Below are 25,284 nucleotides of genomic sequence, written 5' to 3' on the forward strand. Positions count from 1 at the left end.
TTGAACTAAAACGGGAAAGTCTCTGGGGTCCTCGGTATCCGGGAGGCTCGGGAGCTGCACCAACCGGGACACAGGGCGCAGGTATGTTCGGTCCTTCACTTGGACAGCGGCGGTGCGGATGCGCCCGTCAGCTCCAGGGTATGTCTGGGTGACCTTCCCGACAGGCCAGAGTGCCAGAGGGAGCTGTGGGTCAACGATTAGGGCCACCTGGCCTAGTGACAGTTCCTTGCCGTCCTTCCTCCACTTCTGCCTCTCCTGTAGACCCGGTAAGTAGTGGCGAATGAATGCAGACCAGAAGTGGTCGGCCAGCACTTGACTATGCCTCCAGCGACGTTTCCCAAGGAGGTCACTGGAGTCGTAAACTGCTTGAGGTAGAGACGAGTCACGGCGTCCCATGATGAGGAGGTTCGGGGTAACGGGATCAGGGTCTGCAACGTCCGAGGAGAGGTAGCCCAATGGCTTTGCATTCATGATGCCCTCCACTTCTATGAGGACTGTGTGGAGGACGGTCTCAGACACTATCTGATCTTTCCGACTTCACCGACTTCACCTCCCTCTCCCAAGTTCCACCAAAGTGCGGTGCGCTCGGCGGGTTGAAGCGGAACGTAATCTTCTGCTTAGCTAACTGTTCCTTCAGTCTGGGTTCCATCTCCTCAAAGGCTTCCTGCAGCTCTCTGTTTCCTCCGACAAAGTTTGTGCCATTATCGCTGAGGAGCTCGAAAGGTGTGCCGCGGCGTGAGATGAAACGCCTCAGGGACATCAAGAAGGCGTCAGAGTCCAGGCTTTCTAGGAGGTCAAGGTGTATGCAGCGTGTAGTCATACACTTGTAGACAATCCCCCACCTCTTCTCATTCCGGCGCCCTATCTTGATGTGAAATGGCCCGAAACAGTCTACTCCTGTAGAATAGAATGGGGGCTTGTAGAGACGCAGGCGACAGGGCGGAAGGTCGGCCATTTTAGGCATGTCGGGCTTTGCTCGCCACAGATGACATTCTCGGCAGGTGTGTTGATGCTTGCGGATTGCTTCTCTTCCTCGTAGGACCCAGAATCGGGATCGAAGATCAGCGAATACCCTCTCAGGCCCGGGGTGGAGAAGAGTTTGATCATAGTCTTGGATGATCAGCCTTGTCAGGGGGTGATGTGGGTCCAAGACGATTGGGTGAATGGCATCCATCCCCAAGTTCTCGGCTCTGCGCAGCCTACCGCCTACTCTGAGGAGACCTGTAGCCTTGTCGTACTCCGGAGATAGGGAGCTCAAACGACTGTCTGAGGGAAGAGGTCGGTCAGACTGGAGGGCCTTGATCTCCTCTGGGAATGAGTCCAGCTGGGCTCGTGTAAGGAGGACCTTCTCGGCATTGAGGACGTCAGCTGCTTCGTAGGGCTGATCTGTAGTCTGGGCGTCAGCCGCACCGTGAAGGGACCTGGCTGTTGCTTGGACGAGATCCTTCCATGAAGTGAAGTCTTCAACGGCAGGGAGCAGAGGACTGGGAGAGGTGGTTACATGACAGATTATGGCAGACTTCTTCATCTCGTGGCCGTCAGACTCGGGATGAGCAGAGGGCATAGTAGGCCACTGGTCTTCAGGTAGGTAGAGGAACTCTGGACCTTTGTGCCATCGATGTGGTCGTACCAGTTCCTCCAAGGTTAGGCCCCGAGTGATGTCATCTGCTGGGTTTGAGGTTCACGTATCTCCAGTTATCGGGCTCGGTCAGGTTCTGGATTTCCGCAACTCGTGTGCCCACGAAGACCTTATATCTACAGGACTCTGACTTGATCCAATGGAGAACTGTGGTGGAATCCGACCACAAGACGACCCGTTGGATGGGGACGGTGAGCTCGGCTTGAAGTACATCATTAAGCTGGGCACCTGTGAGGGCAGCGCTCAGCTCGAGTCGGGGCATCGACAGCTGCTTCCTGGGGGCCACCCGAGACCTAGCGAGCACAAAGGAAATGTGGACTTGCTGTTGGTCATCCATGGTCCGCATGTAGGCGACAGAGCCGTATGCACGCTCGGACGCGTCACAGAAGATGTGGAGGTCCCTGGTCGAAGTAGAGGTGTTCGCATGTGGTGGAGCGTAGGCTCGGTGGAACTCCAGGTGTATGAGGTGAGGGATCTCTTGCTCCCAGGTGCGCCATCTGTCGAGCAGGCTTTGGGGTCGGATTGGGTCGTCCCAGCCGACCTCCTCCTTCCAAAGGTCTTGTATGATGACCTTGGCTCTTGTGGTGAAAGGTACAATGTAGCCAAGGGGGTCGTACTGGCAGGCAAGTACTCTGTAGAGGTTCCTCATGGTAGGTGCTGAGGTCTCCACAGGGCGATGCTTATAGCCCAGGGAGTCATTGAGGCAGTTCCAGCGTAGGCCCAGTGTAGGCTCCTGAAGATCACTACTACTCTTGGAGAGCCACAGTTCGCTGCTTTCGGAGCGGGCTTCGGGCGGAAGGTGCTCGATGACCATAGGCACGTTGCTTGCCCACTGGCGGACCTCAAACCCTCCCGTCTGTAGGTGATGGCGGAGTTCATCGACGAGACGCTTGGCCTCTTCGGCGGAGTGTGTGCTATGCAGACAGTTGTCGACATAAAAGGACTGCTCGACTGTCTTTATCAAGTTGTAATTGCCCTCTGTGTCGTTTTGGATGTGTTGCTGGAGGGCGTAAATGGCACAGCAGGGGCTACAGGTTGTCCCGAATGGAAGTACCTGCCACTCATAGATATCCGGCTCCTTCTCCCTCTCCATGTTCCTCCAGATGAAGCGCAGCACTGGCTTGTCGGTAGGCAGCAGGCCGATCTGGTGAAACATACCTTTGATGTCGCCACTGACTGCCACGGCATGCTGACGAAACCTGAGGAGGACACCGAGCAGGGTTGGCCCGAGTGTAGGTCCAGGAAGCAGAAGGTCATTTAGGGACAGGCCTTGGTACTGGAATGAACAGTTAAAAACGATCCTGTCCTTACTGTTGTGGGTCACCATATGGTGCGGGATGTAGTATGATTCTGCAGACTGGTCGGCTTCTGCCGGGGTTATCCTTGCCACGTAACCAGCCTTCTCCAGTTTCCATATCTCATTACAGTAGACCTCGGCTCGTTTGGGGTCCTTGGTAAGTCTTCTCTCTATGCTGCGGAGGCATGGCAGCACAGCTTCCTTAGGGACATGTAGTGGGGTAGCATTTGCTTGCCGAAGCAGGGGAGTAGCGTAGCGCTGGACTCCGTTGACCTTGACCCTGGTAGTGAGTGCTTGGAGCGCGACCATGGCTTGCTGATCTTGCTTGGAGCGGGTGACTGCCTTCGTGCTGATGTAAGGGAGAGTGTCGACTTGCCAGAGGCGCTCGACATTCCTGAAGAGCTCTGTGGCTGGAGAGGCAGTGGCAGTGTGGAGGCACTGTGAAGAAGATGTAGTCTGGGCAAGGTTTGTAGGGCCCTGGAGTGACCAACCTAGTCGGGTGCAAATACCGACGGGGCCGCCTGGTGGGCCTGCGCGTACAGGCTGTACTGGGGTCAGAAGGTGTGGCATATCTGAACCAATCAGAAGTAGTGGCTGGGCATGGTCGACTGGTGGTAGGGGCAGGCCGTGGAGGTGCTTGTAGCGTTTCTGTAGTGCGGCCACGGGATAAGAGTGTTCGGCCAGGCTGAGGCCTTCGGCGGTGAAGGCCTGGTTGATCCGATACTTCTGGGAAGGCGTGCACCATGGAGAAACGTCGAAGGAGACGGAGCTGCCCTGGAGCTGTTCGACATTCTGCTGGACGGTTTGTAGATGGAGAGTCTCTGGCGTTCTGGGAAGGTTCAGCCGCCGCACGGCTTGAGGCAGAACGATACTTCGTTCAGAGCCGTCGTCCAACACGGCATAGGTCTCCAGGGCTTGGTCCCCGTTCCTCAAGATGACCTTGATGACCTTTAACATAACCTGTTGTGGACGGTTGGGCCGGTCGAGGTATACCTTAGTGGGTGGTGTAGTGACCATACAGACTGTGGTTTCACCCTGCTGTATGGAGTCGTGCAGAATGGTAAGGTGCTGTTCTTTGCATGTATTGCATGGGCGCGTCAGAGTACATGCTTCGGCAGAGTGTTTGCGGCCACACTTCCAGCACCGTTTCTCCTCTCTGATCCACTTCACGGCCTGGCTGGTAGATAGCGTCTTGAAGTCGTCACAAGCATTCAAGAAGTGCTCCTTGTTGTCACAATAGGGGCAATACGGTTTGGACTTGAAAGGGGTTTTGTAGCGAGTAGGCTCTGGGGTACTAGCGACTTCCCCAGCATTGAGGAGGATGGTTGTGGTCTTCTCCTTATAGTGAGTGACACGTTGGTCTTGCTTGGTTGGCTTGGGTGCGTCGCACTGATAAAGCGCTGCGGCTCGACTTGAGAGGCGCTTAGCCTGTGACTTCATCTGGAGCCAGGCTGCCAGGTCGGGCAGGGTGTATGTCAGGTCTGACCCTGTCCGGAGAATGCCGCGGCTGAGGCAGTATTCGATGAATCCGTCCCTGACTGAAGGGGGCATCTTGCTCAGGAGCCGGTCGACGTGGGATCCGCATCTCAACTCGTACCCGTTTTGACCTTCAAGTGTCCCGAGCATGCCCACCAGAGACTGGATGGACAGGGCGAAGGAGTCGAAGGCTTCAGTGTCACCAAACTTGATGGGAGGTGAGTTGAGAATGGCGCCTAACTCTGATTGGACGAGCTGTCTGGGTTGGCCGTACTTGTCTTGCAGGGCTTGCAGTGCAGCGGTATACGGTCAAGGGTCATACATGTAGGCTCTGGCAAGGTGGAGGGCACTGGGGAGTTTCAAGTGGCCGAGGAGCACCTGGTACTTATACTGTTCAGACAGGTGCCCGGTACTACCCATCAAGTTATCCAAGGCTATCTTGAGTAGGGCAAAGTCACTTTCGCGGTCACGTTCAAAGACTGGCAGCATCGGCTGTGGGATGCCGTAGGGAGAGGTAATCAGCATCTCTGATCCTGGGTGCTGTAAATGCCCCGATATAACCTGTGGCGGGGTAAGAGCCATGTGAGGTGCAGCAGGACTCGCGTTCTGGTATGGTGGGGCTGCAGTAGAGATGGTCGCACCGTAGGTAGGACTCTGGGTACTGTGTGTAGCTACAGAAGGTTCGTGTGAGGTCGTAGGTTGCTCAATTGGACCAGGCATGTTAGGAGCTGGGTACCATGACACAGGGGGAGCGGCAGAGCGAGACGTCGCCTGTGCTGGATGGTGCATCACTGGGGTGATGGCGGCTGGGTTAGCCGGCGGGGAATGCATGTTCTGTGGTATGGTAGGGAGTGCTAGAGGCACAGGTGCCACTACGTGGTGCTGTAGTCCAGGTGGTGGATAGGTCGGCTCAGATACTGCTGCGGGCACAAGAGGGGGTGCAGGGTGTAGGTGAGAGATGGGTTGATGCGGTGAGCCTGCGGGAGCATTGGCAGGTGGGGCATGCATCGCTGGTAGGGAGTAGAGGCCCCTGGGGGACGATGCACCGCTACGTGGTCCCGTCTCGGACTCTTGAAGAAGTGAGGTGACAATTTTGGCTAATTGAAGTTCCTGCTCCTTCTTCTTAAGCCGCCTCTGCCTGTCGAGGCGTGTAGCGATAGCTTCTCTTGCATCTTGTGCTTCCTGCTGTATGCGCTGTAAGCGTTGGCACTCCAGGTCGGCGTTGTCGTCTTCTTCTACCTGGCGCTGTAGCTCCTCGAGCTCCAGGGAGTGGATGTGCTCCTGGAGGATAGCTTCCTGGACTGGTGAGAGAGCATGTTGTGTGTGTACGCTCCCGGATGAACGATGGGGACCAACGCCTGACCTTATGGTGGGTCTAGGAATTTACCGGTATGAGGACCTACTACCTTCGGACGGATCCCTTGCCTCATTCGCCGGGCATGAGCGATGGGAGCAGGCACCTGACCTTATGGTGGATCTATGAGTTGGCTGATGTGAGGGCCTACTACCTTCAGACGGGCCCCTTGCCTCGCTCGCCGGGTATGAACGATGGGAGCCAACACCTGACCGCTCGCTCCTCGTAGATGGGTTCCTCGTCTCGCTATCCCGGCGCTGTGATGCGTGGGGTAGGGCCTTTGGGGGTTCATCTTGTGATTGAGTACGGAGTTGAGTACTGGGTTGAGTACTGGGTTGAGTACTGGATTGAGTACTGGCTTGAGTACTGGGTTGAGTACTGAGTTGAGTACTGGGTTGAGTACTAGGTTGAGTACTGGGTTGAGTACTGGATTGAGTACTGGATTGAGTACTGGGTTGAGTACTGAGTTGAGTACTGGGTTGAGTACTAGGCGGGGTGTTAGGTTGAGCGCTAGGTTGGGTACTGAGTTGAGTACTGGGTTGGGTACTGAGTTGAGTACTGGGTTGAGGTTCGTATCCCACTTCGAAGTCACGTAGGTGGCTTGGTAGGTGGCGCTCTCTCTGCGGGTGAGCGGTGGTCTCTGTGTTGTCCTGGTCTGCCATAGCGTCTTGAAGGAGCTCCATCCGGTTCGAAGGACCATGAAATGGAGGGCTAGGGCCTCCACAGGGTGCGTTTGATGGAACTGGCGGACACTATGGGGTTGTAACACCCGTTAAAGAATTACACAGAGGCGTGCTGCAGTTACTGGTTGTTATTTGATAGATTTCCAGGTGTGGTTGTCTACAGAGGAATACAATACAGTATACATTAATAACACAGTAGTGATGTACATAAACAAGAATATCCATTTGTAGTATAGTGCAAATAGTAACTAGAGCATTCACTTAACCAGGGTTAATATACATAACATACATAACCTATGCAGGGAATTACTCCTTCAGTGCATGTGTAGGTGGACTGTAAACCAGGTGTAAGATACGTTCAGTTCACTAGGGGTAATGAGTGAGTTATAGTTATAGCTTAGGCTAGCTAACGTGCGTCTAAGCTAGCCGCGCAGCGCAGCAGCATATCATAGGAGGGGGAACGTAGGTTGGCTAACGTGTAGCTAAGCTAACGGCGCGGTGTTTCAATAACGGGGGGAATGACGTCAACAGGAATGGATCAGCGGGAACACACTAAGTACAGAGTAAACTGAATGAACGAACTAAACGCAGGTACAGTACTCACGTTCATTGACGCACACGTTATCCCAAGGGGACAGGGTAAACTACTACATCACGTCGTTAGACGATAACACTGAGACCGGCTCGCTCACGTTAAAGGGGAGGAACTCTTAGAGGACCGGTACAGAACAAAGTAGTCGTCAGACAATAACACTGAGACCAGCTCGCTCACATTAAAGGGGAGGAACTCTTAAAGGGTCAGTACAGAACAAAGTAGTCGTTATTAGCAGGGCTTTCCTACAGTGATATTATTCAGGGTACTCCAGTATTCTGCCTTTAATATTGTGATATTATTCAGGATAATCCAGTATGCTGTGGTTAATATTGTGATATTATTCAGGATACACCATTCTGTTTTTAATATTGTGATATTATTCATGCTCTGCTGTGAATGCCGTCCATGTTAGTTTACCTTCAATGGAGAAGTGCATTAAATAATGTTAATGCAAAAAAAAGTGTCCTCTGTTCTTTCATTTCAGCATTGTCTATCGCAGAACACATTCCACTGTGGGCAGAGCGTATGCTTGGTTTCATTCCAGCCTTGCCTAAACACCAGCTGATGATTTCACTAATTGGCTCACCTCTTCAACTAACTCACCTGGTGCAATGTATCTAGTTAAAATTAAAACTTTGCCCACGATGGAATGAGTTTGAGACCCCTGGTCTATCCCTTTAAAAAAAATTACTTTTACTTTTTAGTACTTAAGTACATTTAAAAGTAGGACTTTTTTACTTTTACTCAAGTGTGTTTTTAGCCAGATACATTGACTTTTACTTGAGTCAGATTTTGAGACGGTACCCATACTTTCACTCAAGTATAATTTCTGGGTACTTTTTACACCCCTGCTTGTCAGGTTGTTTGCATCTTACAGCTATCAGTTTTTTGGCTGCTGTAAATCCAGCCAAAATGAGTATTTTTTGCTGTATACTGTAGGAGCCGGCAGCTGGGAGATATCATTCAGGAGTAGTGTCGTTGCGGATAGTGGTATTGTCAAAGAACATATGTCCGAAAGCTTAGCAGTTATGGTCTTCCAAAATCTAGTGACCGGTGGACATTCCCAAAGGATGTGGAGGTAGGTGCCCATGGCCCCCACAGCGCACATGGTGCACCGGGAGTCAGCCAGAAGACCCATCATACACAGTTTCCTAGGGGTGAGATATGTTCTATGAATATAGTTAAAGTGAATTTGCTGACGATTGGTGTTATGGGAGGCTAGTGTAATGTTAGTCCAGACTTCTCCCCAATCGAACTCAGGATCCAGTCCTGGAATATCTTCCCGCCAAATTGTATCTAAGGGGAGGTTATTATATGTGGACTCGAGTAAGAGTATATAAAAGTCTGAAACGAAGCCCCTTGAGGTTGTTCTGTCTACGATGAGTCTAAAAAAGGGGTGTCGATGTAGTGGCTGACCCCACGGGACCCCATGCGCCCTGAGCGCCGCCCTTAGTTGTAAATAAAAGTAAAAGGAGACGCCGGGAAGGTAATTAAATTCAAAAAAAGTCTTGAAACGTGCGAATGCCGGTTTTATCATAAACATCCCCCAGAGTGTGGATTTCTTTCCTCTCCCATTGAAAGTTGTTAATGGGTTTATGCCCAATAAGTAATTGTTGGCTATGAAATATTGGGGAGTCGAGGTGCCATGGGCATTTGATGGTGCAAGATCTCTGTGCGTTATGCCATGCCTGAATCACATGGGAGATGATAGGACCAAATTGTAGGTAATTGGCATTTTTTAATAGAAGTGTTGGAATAGATTACGTCTTGTAATCTTAGTGGGGAGACTGTTGCTTCCTCCAAGGTGCGCCACGATACGGCAACCTTGGGGTCAAACCAGTTCATCAAATTGCTAAACCCGTCTTGTTTCCTGCTCTGAGCAGTGGTTCTTTTGATTTTCGACCGCTTGTTGTTCCAAATTCATTTTGATATTGTAGTTTGTATTTTATGCCAGTAGTTGGTGGGGGGGGGGGGGGGGGGGGGGGGGGGTAAGGGGAGCATTGAACTAACAAAGTTTACTCTGGGTAATACATTCATTTTAATAATCAATGCTCGGGCCTGTAGTGAGTTGAGGAGGCTCGCCCATCTATTGAGATCCTGAAGTATTTTATTGTATGTGCCTGTGTAATTGTGCCTAACAGTTTGATTCAGGGTGGGACATTTGATGCCAAGGTATTTGAAATGTTCAACTATTCGAATGTCTGCTGTTTTTGTTTTTGAGGACTGCATACTTTTTTTGCAAAGCTTAGCTTTATACTTTATATATAGCACATGCATGAGCCTGGTCTCTTTTGAAAGCAAAAAAGGATAATCACTTTTAGTGCTTATGAAATAGAGAAAAATGCAGCTCCAAACCGGTAGACGCGTGACATGCACGTGAGTATGAAAGAGATACATTTATGATCAGATAGAGCAGGGGTAGGCAACCCTAGGCACGCGTGCCTGCATAGGCACGCGGGGGCATTTGCATAGGCACAGGGGGCAGCAAAAAATTAAAAAAAATAATAATAATTAAAATTATACTTTTTTTTTGAAATATTATAGTGAAATATTTTGCACTGTTGTCGCATTTATCTTGTTGAAATCCTCCCACAGGTTCTTTTTACTACCACATATTTAATTGAGACCCTTTATTTGTTTATTATTTCAATTTAGCTGGAAATACATTGCTACATCATTCAGTAACATTTGCAGAGCCTTATAACAAAAACATTATTACGGTCACCATTGTGACCAGTGGGATTAATCAACAAATTGTATTATTTATTTTTCTATTTCATTGAACATTGCACATGTTAAAAGCCATTTTTCTTACTCAAAATGTGAGTATTACCAAGTAAACTTGTGTTCTTAAAACAATGACAATAAACATAGTTTTATTAGGTTGAAATAATGTGGTTGTGTACTTATTTTTCTGTTAACTTATTATGGATTGAAAACTGAAAACCTTAATGCACAGTAACTGAACTCAATATTTTTAAGTTCTGGTAACTTATTATTATATTTTTTTTTACAGTGTAGTCTTGCGATCAATCAAAACTTATTTACACGGTATACCTCACATTCACCCTCCATTCACATCCTGGTGTTCTCCATTAGGCCTGTAGGTGGAGCTATGACAGCACACGTACAGTACACACACCAATGGTGTGTGATGTGTCCAAAAATGAATGGGCAAATGTGAGTGAAATGGTCGCACTGTATGCAGCTGTTTGTCTGCATTGCATCCCCCCCCCCCCCCCCCCGCCCCAACTCAGATTTAGGGTTGATGCAACCATCATAATAATATTGTTAATAATAACAATAACAATAATGATGTAATAATGTAAAAATTATCATTAAAAAGACCTGATTATGAGAAGAAAAAAAATACGATGCATGGAATATTGTTGAGGCACACTAGTTACAACTATATTTCAAACAGGCACTCCATGTCAAAAAGGTTGCTGACCCCTGAGATAGAGCCATGGGCAATAAAGAGATATCAAAGCTGTCGAAGAGATTGGGAGAGGAGAACAAGTAGTAGATCCTGGAAAAGGTTTTATGTCTATGTCACACCATCGATACTCTGCCTGGGAAAAGGATACTCTGCCTGGGAAAAGCATTTAATTGTTATCCACCTGAGGACTGTCTATCACTACTCAACTCAGTACCTGTTAGCCATTGTAGCTTGGCCTATCGTAAATGCTAGGTTAATGAGCGAATTTAGCTGGCCTAGCTTAGCCTCAGCACAGTGTCTGTTAGCCATTGTAGCTTAACCTTTCATAACCTGTTAGCTTAATGGATGATGGATTTATGGATCTATGAAAAAATACTGGATTATTTTGGAAAGGGGCGATGTTTAGCATGGAATAACACACAAACTACAGTATGTAGAAATTAACTGGTTAGTCAGTGTTGCACTATGAACAATGCCTGTCAAATGAGACATACTATTATCTCCATAGCTATAATACAGAACACACGATGGGTCTGCAAACATCGCTAAAATGGTCAATAACGCTGGCGCCATTGAGTAAAGATGGGAAAAGAGCGTGGTGTGAACAATGAGTTAATGAACGTACTTAAACTGACTTAGCTTAGCTTAACTTGTTAGCTTAAAGGAATGAATTAATACAGTTGTCTTGGACTAACCTAGCATGATCGCTGAAACGCCTATAGCCGATTAGCTAAGCCACAACACGGAACGTGTTAGCCAATGTTGCTCAGTTTGTTATAACTCATTAGGTTAATAGTCTCATGAGTGTGGCCAACTTAGCTTGGCCTAACGGCAGAAACGATCGACAACCACGCCGTTTAGCAATAGTCTTCGGTAGATTCTGGGGGCCGCCACACGTACCTCCAGGAAGCCCTCTGCCTCAGTAACCGACCCGGGCCTCCTCCTCGGCCCCTGCTTGGTCATGATGGGCAGCCCGGCCGGGAAGAGTAGAGTCGGCCCATAGCCCAGTTGCCACAGCTCCGACATGGCCTCTCTGTATTCTCTGCGTTGAGCCACGACCTCCAGTGGACAGTCCCCACAGAAAGCAACGTGATGGTCTCCGCGTTGTAGCTTGCCCTCTTTAGCTCGAGTCTCGCGCAGGATCATCTCCTCGGGAGAATGTCTATATTCCCCGGGTTTTATGTTCCCCGGGTTCTATGTTCCCCGCTCGAGATAAAAAGGGTTCTATGTTCCCCCGGTTCTATGTTCCCCGCTCCTGCTAAAAAAAGGGTCCTATGTTCTCTGCTACTCCCGAAAAAGCGACAGAGTTGTGTGAGGGTGTAGATGGTAGGGCTGTCACGGTATGACATTTTCTCACTGCAGGTTTGTGTGTGTCTCATCACCACGGGATGCGGTGGTACCGCACCTTAAAATAAATGTGGAAATAAATACTTACCTACTAAATAGAAATACCAAGTGTCTTTCTAGTAACTAACGTGATTGATTTGAAAGACACTTTGTGGTGCTGAGCAGAGAGCGAGAGCCGAGAGAGAGCGAGAGCCGAGAGCCGAGAGAGAGCGAGAGCCGAGAGAGAGCTAGAGCCGAGAGCCGATAGCGTGAGTCAGGTCGCTTTCACATATAGTTTTGGTGGACTCGGTGCGGTTCTGGTGGTGAAGTTGCAACATTGTTGCATTCTTCATTTGGTTCGCCTGCGTTCACATAGCAATTTGTCAAGCACACCGAACTTTCTGAACAATGTCACGCGGTCGAAAAGGGTGCTCGTCTATTGGACACAATGGAGAGTGGAAATCCCTCCCCTTCAGGAAGTGAAATGCGGAAATACACAAACTGCGTAGCAGTGATAGTAGCAGAGGCGTGGCATTGATAGAGAGTGGAAATGTGTGTGTGGCTGCGAGCCCGTGTGTGCGCGCGCGCGCGCGCGTGTCTGTGTGTGTGGATTGCGAGCCATGTCTGACTCCAGATCAGCGGATCACCCAAGTCTGTCCACGAGACATGTTTACACAGTGTGCTTGTAATGCCGCGCCATGGTAATAATAAGCCGTGTTTTTTTCTTCGTCCTTGTTCTACCCAAGGTGCACAGTTAGATATATAGATAGATAGATAGATGCAGTGTGCTGCGCGCGGTATTAATAATAATAACAATAAGCTGCGGTGTTCCTTCTACCCAAGATGCCTGACTGACTACGTTTGGTCCACGTTTGGTCCGATGAAGGCGAACCGAGACCTATGTTTTTTGGAGGACCGAGTTCGCGTGTTTGGTCCGCGGACCGAGTTCGACTGCGCATTCACACAAACCCGAAAAACCGGACTATCGACTTCTGGTCCGATAGTCCGGACCAAACAGCCCCTGTGTGAAAGCGACCTTACTTTACTTATTTTACTTACGCCTTTTACCCCGTTTGGGGCATAGGCCGTCAACAAGGGTTCTCCAAGCATCCCGATCCTGAGCCAACCTCTCAAGCTGGCCCCAGGTGTGTCCCATCTTCTTAGCGTGAGTGCCGTGTTCTTAATGTTCTTAATTAATGTGTTCTTAATTATATCTTCTATTTCATCATCCAAACAGCCAAATATACCTATTTATTGAATATTTTTACATACTACTACTGGCGTTATAGGCATTAGACTTTGAGCAGTCATTGAATTACAGTAGATAGAAATAACACAGATAGACAATTAAAAAATTGGCAAATTTAAGAGAGTATTCGGCGTCTTGGATCAGAAGAGTGTTTAACGTAGTTCTGGTGGCCGTAAGCTCTATAAGCACAGCCGGGGCTGGGTTTGAAACATGTTGATTCTCAAGGTCGGCTAGTTTGGACTCAAGAAGTTTGCATTGTTCATTTTTCTTGCGTTTCTTGGATGATACGTAAGACATAAGACCTTGGATGTGTCCCAGAGCAGAGATGGGTTATCCGTAGAATGTGAGTTAATTGAGTAGAATATTTTTTATTCCGATTCGAAATAGGAGACAAACCTATCATCCTTGAGGAGGTATGGGTTAAGACGCCAACGTCTCGATAGCGCCCTCTCTTCTGACAAGGAGTAGACCAGATATATAGGGGCGTGATCAGATAAAACAATACTTCCGATTGTGCAGGATGATACCAGAAAGAGCTTAGAGGAAGGGATGAAAAAATAGTCTATTCTACTGTTGCTCTTATGTGGGCCGCTAAAAAAGGTGAACTTCAGTTCGGATGGGCAAAGGGTTCTCCAGACATCTGAGAATCCAATGTCTGTACATAGGGAGGAGAGCATTTTTGCTTGCCTAGAGGGGGAGCCGAACTGGGTGGGAGTTTGTCAAGAGAAGGTATAAAGTGACAGTTAAAGTCTCCGCCCACAAAGGCATTCTCAGAGGCCAGGCCATTAAATTCAGTAAATACTTTGGACAGAAAGTCAGGGGAGTAGCCTGGGGGACAGTATACATTCATAAACGTAATTTCTTTACCCTTAAGAACCCCTTTGATAATCACATAGCGACCATGGCTATCTAAAGAGGAAGTTATGAGTCTAAATAGGGAGATTTTTATTGATCAGTATGGCCACTCCCCTACTAAATGTAGAATAGCTTGTGGCGAAGACCTGTCCCACCCAACTCTTTTGGAGTTTAGCGGCGTCGTTGGGTCCCATATGGGTTTCCTGTAATAAAGCAATAGAAACATTCTCCTTCTTTAAAAAGGTCAGAATCGCCTTCCTTTTAGCTAGTTTCTGAAGACCTCGAACATTCCAGGAGCAGAGCTTAAAGCTCTCAGAGTTAGCCATAGCCATAGAATATTAGGGGGTGTGTAGACAGGGCAGACCTAAAAAGGCCTGTGGGCACACCAAATTCACCTATTTTAACCACTAAGCATATGTACCTTGAGCCATACATAAAACAAATATTTTCAGTAGTAGACATGTGTCCTGAGCCATACATAAAACATACATAAAAAACATATAAAGGTGCGGGACCAGTGGGCCTTTCCCCAACAACACAGGGACTCACCATAGGGCCTAAAACCCTCAAACCTACCATATTTAGATTACTCTCTCAGTGGCTGCTTGCCACACTCCCACACATAAACAAAAGAAAAGAAAAACAAAAAGCCTCAAAACGTAGAGTAAATGGAAAAGTTCACATTAAACCTTATAAGAACATGGTTAGGTTTAAACAAGAAGAAGAAACCTAGAACAGGAACCATAGCAAGAGAAAAAGGGGGGGGGGGGTATATAACCTGTGTACTGCATGATAAACATGTGCAGTACGTCCACCAGGCCGGAAGAGGGCGATACTCTGCTGACAGGTCCGTTGTTTCCTATGGTTCACACAGAGTAGATAGTAGCTTGCTGCCTTGTCATAACGCAATTAGACCGCCGTGTCAGGAGAGGGTGCTGTGCAAAAGTTCGTCTGACATTTTAGCGGCCTAGCAGGTCAACAGCAGATGATGACGCCTCTGGCTGCAAACGCGACCATTTGCCATGTGTGTGGCTAGCAGAGCGTAGTTGGACGGCTGATGGATCCATGAGACCCCAGTCCGAAAAAATATGTACACACACAAAAAAAAAGAAAAAGAAAATGCATCACGGAGGCATTAAGCAAAGTCGTGACGAGGCGTAAGTGACACGCATAGAAGTCCTAGGTCATTTAAACAAAGCTAGCGCTTAGCTCCCCGGCATATAGTGGATGTAAAAACAAACAAAAAATAAAATAATAAAGTGGCATTATGTAATAGTTTAAATAAAGCATCCAGGCGACACTTAACGTCACACAGTCAACCATATTTATAAGAACGAAGAAATATAGAGTGATATGACACTCGGCGTATTAGCCATAGCGAAGTGCTATTGGCCTAAAATCAGGCTACTACCGCGTTTGGTACTGGTGAGGCCGGTGTTGAGGCCCCTTTATGCCGGGTCCTCAAGAAGTCCACGGCGTCCTCAGGCGATGAAAGATGTTTTCTCGCGCCGTCTTCGGTCGTGATGATAAGTCTTGCAGGGAACTGAAGAGACGGTTTGTGTCCTTGCTTGTAGAGGGGGCCCATAACTTCTTTGTAGCGGGAACGCTGCTCCGCGACTTCTGGACAGTAGTTTTCAAAGATTAGGACTGGTTTCCCTCTGTATTCCAGCGTTCCCCTCCTCTTCCGTGCCTCCTGGATAATCTTCGCTTTTATTCGATAATGATGTAGGCGAGCAATAACCGCTCTAGGCCTGGAACCGGGTGCTGGTTTGGCAGTAAGGGCCCTGTGACACTGGTCCAGTTCGGGTGGCGTAGAGAGGACCTCCTTCCACAGAATTTCAACCAGTACCTCCGCAAAAAAATCGCTGGGCCGGTCGCTATGAACGGACTCATCCAGTCCTAATATGCGAATGTTAGACCGGCGGCTGCGGGACTCGACGTTGGTTAGCTTAGACTTTAGCTTATCGTTGCTCTCTTCTAGCACCGTACACCTAGCCTCTAGCTCGTCCACCCTGCCAGTCCAAGTATTTAAGCCGTCTTCCACGGAGGTCAGACGCTCGGCATGGTCATTAACCAACGTCCAGAGGCTGTCGAGTTTGGTTTCGAGCGAGGCAGCGGACGCTCTGATTTTGTTGGTTAAGGATTGCCTGAGCTCTTCAATTAGCCCAGCAATGGCGGTTATATCAGCGGGAGCGTCATCCTTCTTGGATTCATTTCTCAGTTGTCTCGTCGCCATTATGGTTCTTGCAGCCAAAATAAATACGTAGAAACATAAAGGGGGTATATACAAAAAGGCTTAACCGAGTTGAAAATATAAAAAGAGGCTTTTAGGACTAAATATAAAAATATGGGAGTCACATCGTGGCAATGAGCGACTACTCCATCCTCGACCCGGAACCGGAACCGGATCGGTGAATCTTAACATCACTAGTGTGGCTGTTTTCCGTTGGGTGCAGGAGGGGGGGGGGGGGGACGCTGGTCTAAACCACATTGCATGCTTGCACGAGGAAGGATAATAATGTCAAGTCAAGTCAAGAGTTTTATTTGTTACGGCATACGAGTATACAATGAAATGCGGGTGGTCTTGCCCCCAACGATGTGCATAATACAATAGTAATATATAATAGAATCCAATAGAACGACATTGTGCAATAAAACAAGTAAACAGAGTAGGGCAAATCGGTATATGTACATGAGTTATTTACAGAGCATGGTAGGACATGCTAGGTCCTGTGGTAGTGCAATACACTGTTAGCTACGGATGAGGCACTGGGTCTTTATGTACATGCTATATTATACAATCTCAAGTTATACTATACTATTCTTAAAGTGACCTTTCCTTTTGTAAAGTGGCCATAAGTGTGAGCGTGTGCGTGTGCAGCATGAGTGTGTGTTTGCTCATGTTAAAGTGGCTGCTAGTGTGTGAGCGTGTACAGTGTGTGTGTCGTGTGTGTGCTCATGTGTGCTTGTGTGTGGAGAGTTCAGTGTTCAAGGCTCTGATGGCCTGGGGGAAGAAGCTGAGCCGAAGTCTCTCTGTCCTAGTAGCTGGTGATGATCTAGCGTTGATTTCAGGAAGATTCGATAATCAGGCGAAAAATTACAACGTGTTTATTGAATTACACAAAAGCGCTGTTTTCGCGTCTTTTTCCTGTAATTATTCAGAAGCACCCAAACTATATTCATATTCAAAACGGTATAAAACGGAAATGTACGTATGAAAAAATTATCAGTTTTTTGCACGTTGACTGGAAGCAACTCACTGACACTCGACGGCATTATTAGACCCATAGCTATACTATAGAATATAGGTTTAGCTCTACAACTACGTTTACATGGGGTTAATGGACGGCAAGGCCAGGTAACTTCCCGGAAGGGACGTGGCACTCAATGTGTTAAAGTGAACAACTGAAAAAATTATTTAAAGTATTAGGCCTAACGAATAATTTGTTATTATTAATTTAAGATAAGATAAGATATTCCTTTATTGATCCCCTTGGGGAAATTCAGGCATCATAGCAGCATGGGGGGGAGGGGGGGGGGGGTACAGGTAGTAAAAACAACACAGGCAGTGTAAACAATTTGGTCAATATAATTTACTATCTGACTAGCTGAAGAAATATTCACATTATTCACAGTGTCACATAAGGTGCAGTATGCATAAGGTAGTGTTATAATTTACTATCTACTGAGTATACATTATTCACAGTATCACAGTATCCACTGAAATATACATTATTCACAGTATCACAGTATCACAGTATCCACATAAGGTGCAGTAAGCCTAAGGTAGTGTAGGTTGTCCTCCTTGGGTTCCTATAAGTCCCAGGTCAATGTCTGGTAGCAGTCGCTGTCGCTGCCCCCTGTTGTGGAGCCTGGAGGCTGCTAGTCGCTGCCCACTGTTGTGGAGCCTGGTGGCCGCTGGTATGAAGGACTGTCCGAGGCGGTTAGTTGAGTGTCGGGGGGAATGAGTCTGTGACTGAACATGCTTCTCATCTTGACTAGCTCGTCGTAGAGGGGGTGGTAGGGGTTCTACATGATGGCAGCCAGCTTCCTTATCATCCCCCTCTCTGCCATCACCTCAAGTCTAGGTAGCTCGACTCCCACCACGGAGCTAGCCTTCCTCACCAGCTTGTTGAGCTTGTTGGTGTCCCTTGAGTTGATGTAGCCTCCCCAGCATGCCACAGCATAGAAGAGGATGCTGGCCACAACAGACTGGTAAAAAGACTGCAGCAGTCTGTTGCACACATTGAAGGACCTGAGTCTCCTCAGGAAGAACAGCCTGCTCTGTCCCTTCCTGTAGAGGGCCTCTGTGTTATCCGACCAGTCCAGTTTATTGTTCAGGTGTACCCCAAGGAACTTATATGAGTCCACCATCTCCACATCCACCCCTCGGATGGAGATGGGAATCGGGGGGGGGCCTCTTCTTGCCCCTCCGGAAGTCCACCACCAGCTCCTTGGTCTTACTGGTGTTGAGTTGGAGGTGGTTGCTGTCACTCCACCCCACGAAGCTCTCCACCAGGGCTCTGTACTCCTCCTCCTCATCGTCGGTGATGTAGCTTACGATGGAGGAGTCGTCTGAGAACTTCTGCAGGTGGCACCCGCTTGAGTTGCGGCAGAAGTCTGAGGTGTAGAGGAAGGGTGACAGCACAGTTCCTTGGGGGGTGCCGGTGTTGCTCACCAGTACGTCAGACTGACTGTCCTTTAGTCTGACGTACTGCGGCCTCTCAGTGAGGTAGTCCTTGATCCAGGCCACCAAGCCATGCTCCAGCTGCATCGCGGAGAGCTTCTCCGCTAGCAGTGACGGCTGGATGGTGTTGAAGGCGCTGGAGAAATCAAAGAACATAATCCTCACTGAGCTGCGCGGCTTCTCCAGGTGTGTGTACGCTCTGTGGAGCATGTAGATGATGGCATCCTCCACCCCGATGTTTGCCTGGTATGCAAACTGCAGGGGGTCGAGGGAGTCACGCACCAGGGGCTTGAGGTGTTGCAGGACCAGTCTCTCAAACGTCTTCATGACGTGTGATGTCAGAGCGACTGGCCTGTAGTCGTTGAATAACATTATTATTGTTATTATTATTATTATTATGCGGCGAGGAAGTGCACCGTTAGACTCATATACGGAGTCATATAATAATATGATAATACTCGACCACGTGGTGGCAGAAAAATATACAAGGTCTTTCATTTCACTTTGAATATCCTCCTTACGTTTTATGTACATTTTGGGGACCACGGTCTGTGAAAAATACGTCCTGCCTGGCAACTTGTATTGCTTGTCAAATTTGAAAAGCATATCCTAAATGCGGATTTCTCCACTGTGCGAAATGGCACCATTTCTTCCACCAGATACCTGGTAACCGATTCGGTGAGGATTTTATGTTTGTTGCTGTCACGGCCATATTTTGTCATATGGGAAAATGCCTCAGCCACTCCTAAGTCCTAACTGTCGGCCAGCCGTCCCGGTAGAAGTGCCAGCTGTTGAAGTTTGCGAGTTTCCGAGTTGAGCATAATGCATTTGGATGCACAGCTCGAAGATGACTTCTGGGATTAGACGTGTTGGCGCGTTTTACGCTGATCTTCTTTCCTTAGCCGGCTCGCCAGCAGAGCTTTGGAAGCGCAGGTCGGTCTTGAAGTCCTGGGCGATTTCTCTGACCAGGCGCTGGAAAGGGACTTCTGGTAACGACGGATATCTCTCAGCGCCACGGTACCGGGCCTGTAACGGTGTGGCTTTTTCACGCCGCCGGTAGCCGGTGCACTCTTACGGGCAGCCTTGGTGGGAGCTGCTTCCTTGGGGCTTTTTTTTTCGGGAGCGGGGGAACATAGGACCCTTTTTAACAATTTTTTTTTCGGGAGCGGGACCGCCGGGGAACATGGAACCCTTTTTTCAGGAGCGACCCTTTTTTTTGGAAAAAGCGGGGAACATAGAACCCGGGGAATATAGGACCCGGGGAACATAGGGATGACCCCATCTCCTCCAGCTGGAATCCATGGATCCAGAAAATTTTTGCTAGCTCCGCTACCTTGAGGTGCTGTAGACGTTTGTTGGCTAGCCTTCTTCGTGAGCGAATTAATTCCTCTGGTATTGCCTATGGCCTTTTTATGGATAATTTCCACTCTTTTAGCTGCTGTTATCTTGGTGGACACTGCTTTGTGGTTGGATCCAACGAAGATAATTTCGATAGCCACTAGGCTAGAGCCACTTAGTCGAAATGTAGAGTCAATTCTGGACACTGGAAGCCCTCTCACCAATATAAATGTTTTAGGAATATAAGCTGATAATCAGCACACATATTTCACATTACCCCTTTAGATTAAAAAATCTGCGCTTCCTTGCACTTCCTTGTTTCAAAGAGTCAACATTATTGTTAGTGCACCCAGGAGATACATTTACGGTATGTTTATCACCACACCGGTGTGGTCCTTTAATCCTTGTCTTTGAAATATACATATAATATGAATATATGGTAGTATAGGTTACTAAGTTTACTTCCTCTTTAGGCAGAGATTTTAAACTGTGGAACGTTGTCCAACTCTCTGTGCAGGAGTGTGCTTTCAGTGGCCGGCGGCCATTGTGAAATCATCATTAGAATGTTAAGTTCTCAAAACACCAATCACACCGGTGTGACCTTGTCTCTACATAGTGTGGTTTGGAGACAATACGACATAGAATCCTTGAGGTCAGAGGTCACACCTGGGGTTGATTTGGTTCTGAAGTGTCTTCAGTCTGTAGCTACACATATTCAGTAAGAATATGATTAGGCTTATAGAATTGTGACATTTTGTTCCCACAATATTGCATTGATACACAGGCAGCCAAGGTTGTGGTATTTGTCATGATTACTAGTTCTCTGGTCATTTAATCTCTGGTTATTTATGTATTATGTATACTTGAGTTTGACATTTTATTTCCTTCAAGGATGTCATTTTGTCTTTCTTTCCCCCTTGTGGTCAGAGGAGTGACAAATACAGTATATCACAGTAGTGCAGAATACTTAATGTATTGCAGGACATTAAGATGTGATTATATTATTGTTGCGATACAGTGGGATGTAGGCGCTTCTTACCCCTAATGTTCAAACACTTAGAATCAGGCGGACCGTGACTGACATCTTTGCCGTACATTAGTACAGAATGTGGGTGATGCTGTGCAGTCGACCACCTTGACCAGCAGGTGTCACTCTAAGTATTCATATCACATGAGAAAGGCAATAGGGGAAACTTACCTGAGTGAAAATGTTTTTTCCCAAAGCCAGGCCATTTGTTGTACAGGGATAGACAAGTGGCTGTTTTGACTTGGTTGTTATACATTCTGTACGTTTATGTACAGTATGTGTGTGTATATCTCGAGTGATTATGCATTTGTGTGTGTGTGTGTTTCTCCTGCCTGTCTGTATGTCCATCTGTGAATATGCATGCTTGTGCTAACACTCCTCCTGCATGCATTCTGATCATGGTCTCTCTCTCCCTCTCTCTCTCCCTCTCTCTCCCTCTCTCTCCCTCTCTCTTTAGTGGAGCCCTGAGGAGGAGGCAGTTTTGACCAAGCTGACGTTCATTGGGTCGGGGGCCTCTCTGTGTGCGCTGGTAGTGACCCTGATGCTGTTCACGGTTCTAGAGTAAGTGGCTGAACAATACACCAACTCATGCTTGTTCTGTGACACCTAGTACCTTTTGAGACACAATAAGCCTAGTGTAGCCCAGGCAGTAAGGATCATATTTAGTCCAAAATTAGTTATTAGTTATTGTAATTTTTGTGAGGTCAGGTCGGGTTTTAGACTTGTACTTTATTGTCCCCAGGGGGAAATACCTCCTCACAACACTGTACTCATCGGACAACAGTACATACTGTAAAACATCATATCAATCCTGTTCAGCGAAACCTTCCGTTCAAGGCGGCTATGGCTGCGGGGATCTGTACTCAGTGTTCTGTACCCCAGTGTTCTGTAGTGTTCTGTACCCCAGTGTTCTGTAGTGTTATGTACCTCAGTGTTCTGTACCCCAGTGTTCTGTACCTCCAGTGTTCTGTAGTGTTCTGTACCTCAGTGTTTTGTACCTCAGTGTTCTGTAGTGTTCTGTACCTCAGTGTTCTGTACCTCAGTGTTCTGCAGTGTTCTGTACCTCAGTGTTCTGTACCTCAGTGTTCTGTACCTCAGTGTTCTGTAGTGTTCTGTACCTCCAGTGTTCTGTACCTCCAGTGTTCTGTACCTCCAGTGTTCTGTACCTCAGTGTTCTGTACCTCAGTGTTCTGTACCTCAGTGTTCTGTACCTCTAGTGTTCTGTACCCCAGTGTTCTGTACCCCAGTGTTCTGTACCTCAGTGTTCTGTACCTCCAGTGTTCTGTACCCCAGTGTTCTGTACCTCAGTGTTCTGTACCTCAGTGTTCTGTACCTCAGTGTTCTGTACCGCAGTGTTCTGTACCTCAGTGTTCTGTACCTCAGTGTTCTGTACCTCAGTGTTCTGTACCTCTGTGTTCTGTACCTCAGTGTTCTGTACCCCAGTGTTCTGTACCTCCAGTGTTCTGTACCTGTGCCCGAAGGCCAGTAGGGTAAGGTAGTGATTGAGTGTGTGATGTCTTGTCCTACTGATGTCATAGTGCATACAATGGCCACATGGTTTGTCAGGTTGGGTGTAGGGAGACCGATTATCCTGGCGGCGGTGTTGGTTATGCATGTGAGTTTGGCCCTGTTTGGAACGGATTTAAGCAATAATACATGAGAACCTGTGGTATGTCATGAATATTGCCACGGCTTGTGTAACTGAGGGGTACAATTCCCTGACTGTATTGATAAGTATGGTATCATTAAACCACTACCGCTTTATGTACTTTAACTACTGGCCATACAGTACACGATATCTAAATATGATGAACACTTTCCCACAATGAAATCGGTTCCAGACAAAGGTAATAATCAAATATTTAATATAGCAAAAGGTACATATGATATTTACTATTACATTTATGATTTGAATGCACTTGTAAGGCAAATGAGTACTCGTAGGCAAATCAACACTGAATGTCCAATCTCTGGTTACGCAGGAAGCAAGTATACAACCTGGCTCTTAGGGAATTAGATCTATGGTACACTTAATGATATAGCGGGATATTCTTGGAGGGGGTCCTCCCGGTTGTAAGCCGGTAGGGGGGGTAGGAGAGCCGTCGGTAGTAGACCGTCTGGTCAACGATATCTAGGGAGACTTCAAGTACAGAAGACAGTGCAGTAGACTCTTGATCCGCAGATGAATACACCTTGGTTCTCTTGTAGGCTGTAGCTCCACAATGAAGAAGAAGCTAGGCGACATCAGTCTCTCTGAGCGCCGACTCAACTTGACTCCTCTCGGGGGTAAATCCAACACTCGCAGGCGTCGGCGATTATCCGCTCCACAAATCACAGTACCAAAGCAAATATATTCCAGCCGCATAGGGCTCAGCAGTCGTCGGGTAGGTAATCCAGTGTACATGTCCCTCGGTCCTCGTCTAGATCTCCTCGGATGAAGGCGCCATGTGGTCGGCCCAGCCGGGTTAAGACTCTAGATAACACGAGGAAGCGTTGGAGATGCTGGTCACTTTAGAACTCTAACCGCACGATGCACCATACACGATAGACTATTATTACTTAATAGAAATACGTCGCACTCGACGGTACAGTGCCAAACTCTGACAATTCAGTTATTAATTCGCACGAGGTCTCGATGCTATTCTAAGGCCAAACAGGCCATACTACACCGCACGTGGTATCGTGGGTGAGGCTTCACGTTCTGTTACTAAGTTGGGTAGAAGGGTAAAGGACTAAGGGATTTCTACATTTACTTGTGCCATATTTATATGCACGGTGAACAAATAGTGCCACTCTCATTTCGGTAGCCGTATCCCTGAGCGGAGCCGGGGCTAGTACGGACATGTCTCGTCGGTACCTTTGAACTTGACGCCAGGGGCTGGTCCCCTGGCGCCTGGTCCTTTTGTCCAATAAGAGAATTAACTATTATGGGCTATAGTAGGCTAAAGGGATATTCTGTGTATATGTACAAGGAATATACAAGGGATATCAAACGATATACAAATACTATTCAATATATATCAATAAATAAATATATATATTCGGTTTAATCTGATCCTTCGTAACAGCCGCCCCCTAATTAGTCCCACCTAATTAGCTAAGCAGAGACAGATGAACCGCACTGTCCACTACTCAATGTCCGCTGTGAGGGTCAGTCAGTTCACAAAGTCATGGGGTCATGGTCGTCATCGATAGTATCAGGGAGCCTTGGCAGTTCTATTAGCCTCGCCACGGGTCGGGTGTAGGTCCGCCCTTGGACGAGCACTTCAGCTGCTCGGACCTTTCCATCGGCACCGGTGATCACTTTGCTTACACGGCCAGCCGGCCACATAGCTCGGGGTAGTGACTGGTCGATAATCATGACGACTGTTCCTTCTGTCAAATTGTCTCTCTCTTTCACCCATTTCTGGCGGGTCTGTAGAGATGGTAGGTAGTGGAGTAGGAAGCTGTTCCAAAACTTGTCAGCCAATACTTGACTGTACCTCCACATTCTTCGGCCGTTCGCTTCTTCAGGCCTGTACATTGTCTGGGGTAGTGCGGGGTCCAGCCGCCCCATCAAGAGTGTGTTGGGGGTGACTGGGTCGACATCTGCTACATCACTTGAGACGTAACCGAGGGGCTTTGAGTTCAATACTCCCTCGATCTCCGTGAGGACTGTCATTAAGACTTCTTCCGCCACGGTCTGGGCCCCAAGCACGGCGTACAGGGCTGTCTTTATAGAACGTACTTCTCGTTCCCAAGTTCCACCGAAATGAGGTGCGTTCGGGGGATTAAACTGGAAGTCAATCTGGGATGGAGCGAGGTGGGTCTTAAGTTCTGGGCCCATAGCTTGGAAGCTCTCTCTCAGCTCTCTTTCTCCGCCTTTGAAGTTTGTCCCGTGATCAGACAATAATGTAGACGGTTTTCCTTTCCGTGATGTGAATCTTCGGAAGGCCATAAGGAATGAGTCTGTGCTCATGGTTGGAAGGAGTTCGATATGTATCGCTCTGGTGGTCATGCATTTGAATACAATACCCCACCGCTTCTCGGTTCCTCTTCCTTTCTTTATATACAGCGGGCCGAAACAGTCCATACCGGTGGAGTGAAAGGGCTTGTCGCCGAGTCGGAGGCGACAGGGAGGTAGGTCAGCCATACTGGGCTGGGCTCGCCACTTACGACAGTCTAGACAGGTTCGCTGGAAGCGCCGCACTGCTTCTCTCCCTTGCAGTATCCAATAACGACGTCTGATCTCCGCGAAGACTCTCTCTGCCCCTGCGTGGTGCACATCCTCGTCGTATTTCTTTATGATCAGCTCTGTGACCTTGTGTCGGCTGTTCAAG

At 48.0% G+C, this 25,284-nt stretch overlaps 1 protein-coding gene across 1 annotated transcript in view; it reads left to right on the plus strand.

The window, feature by feature from the left end:
* Positions 1-25,284, plus strand: part of LOC311223687 (adhesion G protein-coupled receptor D2) — a 115,500-nt gene that overhangs the window by 31,647 nt on the left and 58,569 nt on the right. The window contains exon 17 of the mRNA XM_084308459.1: positions 21,423-21,526. Within this exon, the coding sequence (XP_084164585.1) occupies positions 21,423-21,526 (104 nt within the window). The remainder of the gene's footprint in view (positions 1-21,422; positions 21,527-25,284) is intronic.

Source organism: Notolepis coatsorum (genome assembly GCF_963971535.1).
Source record: "Notolepis coatsorum genome assembly, chromosome: 2".
Taxonomy (NCBI): Eukaryota; Metazoa; Chordata; class Actinopteri; order Aulopiformes; family Paralepididae; genus Notolepis; species Notolepis coatsorum.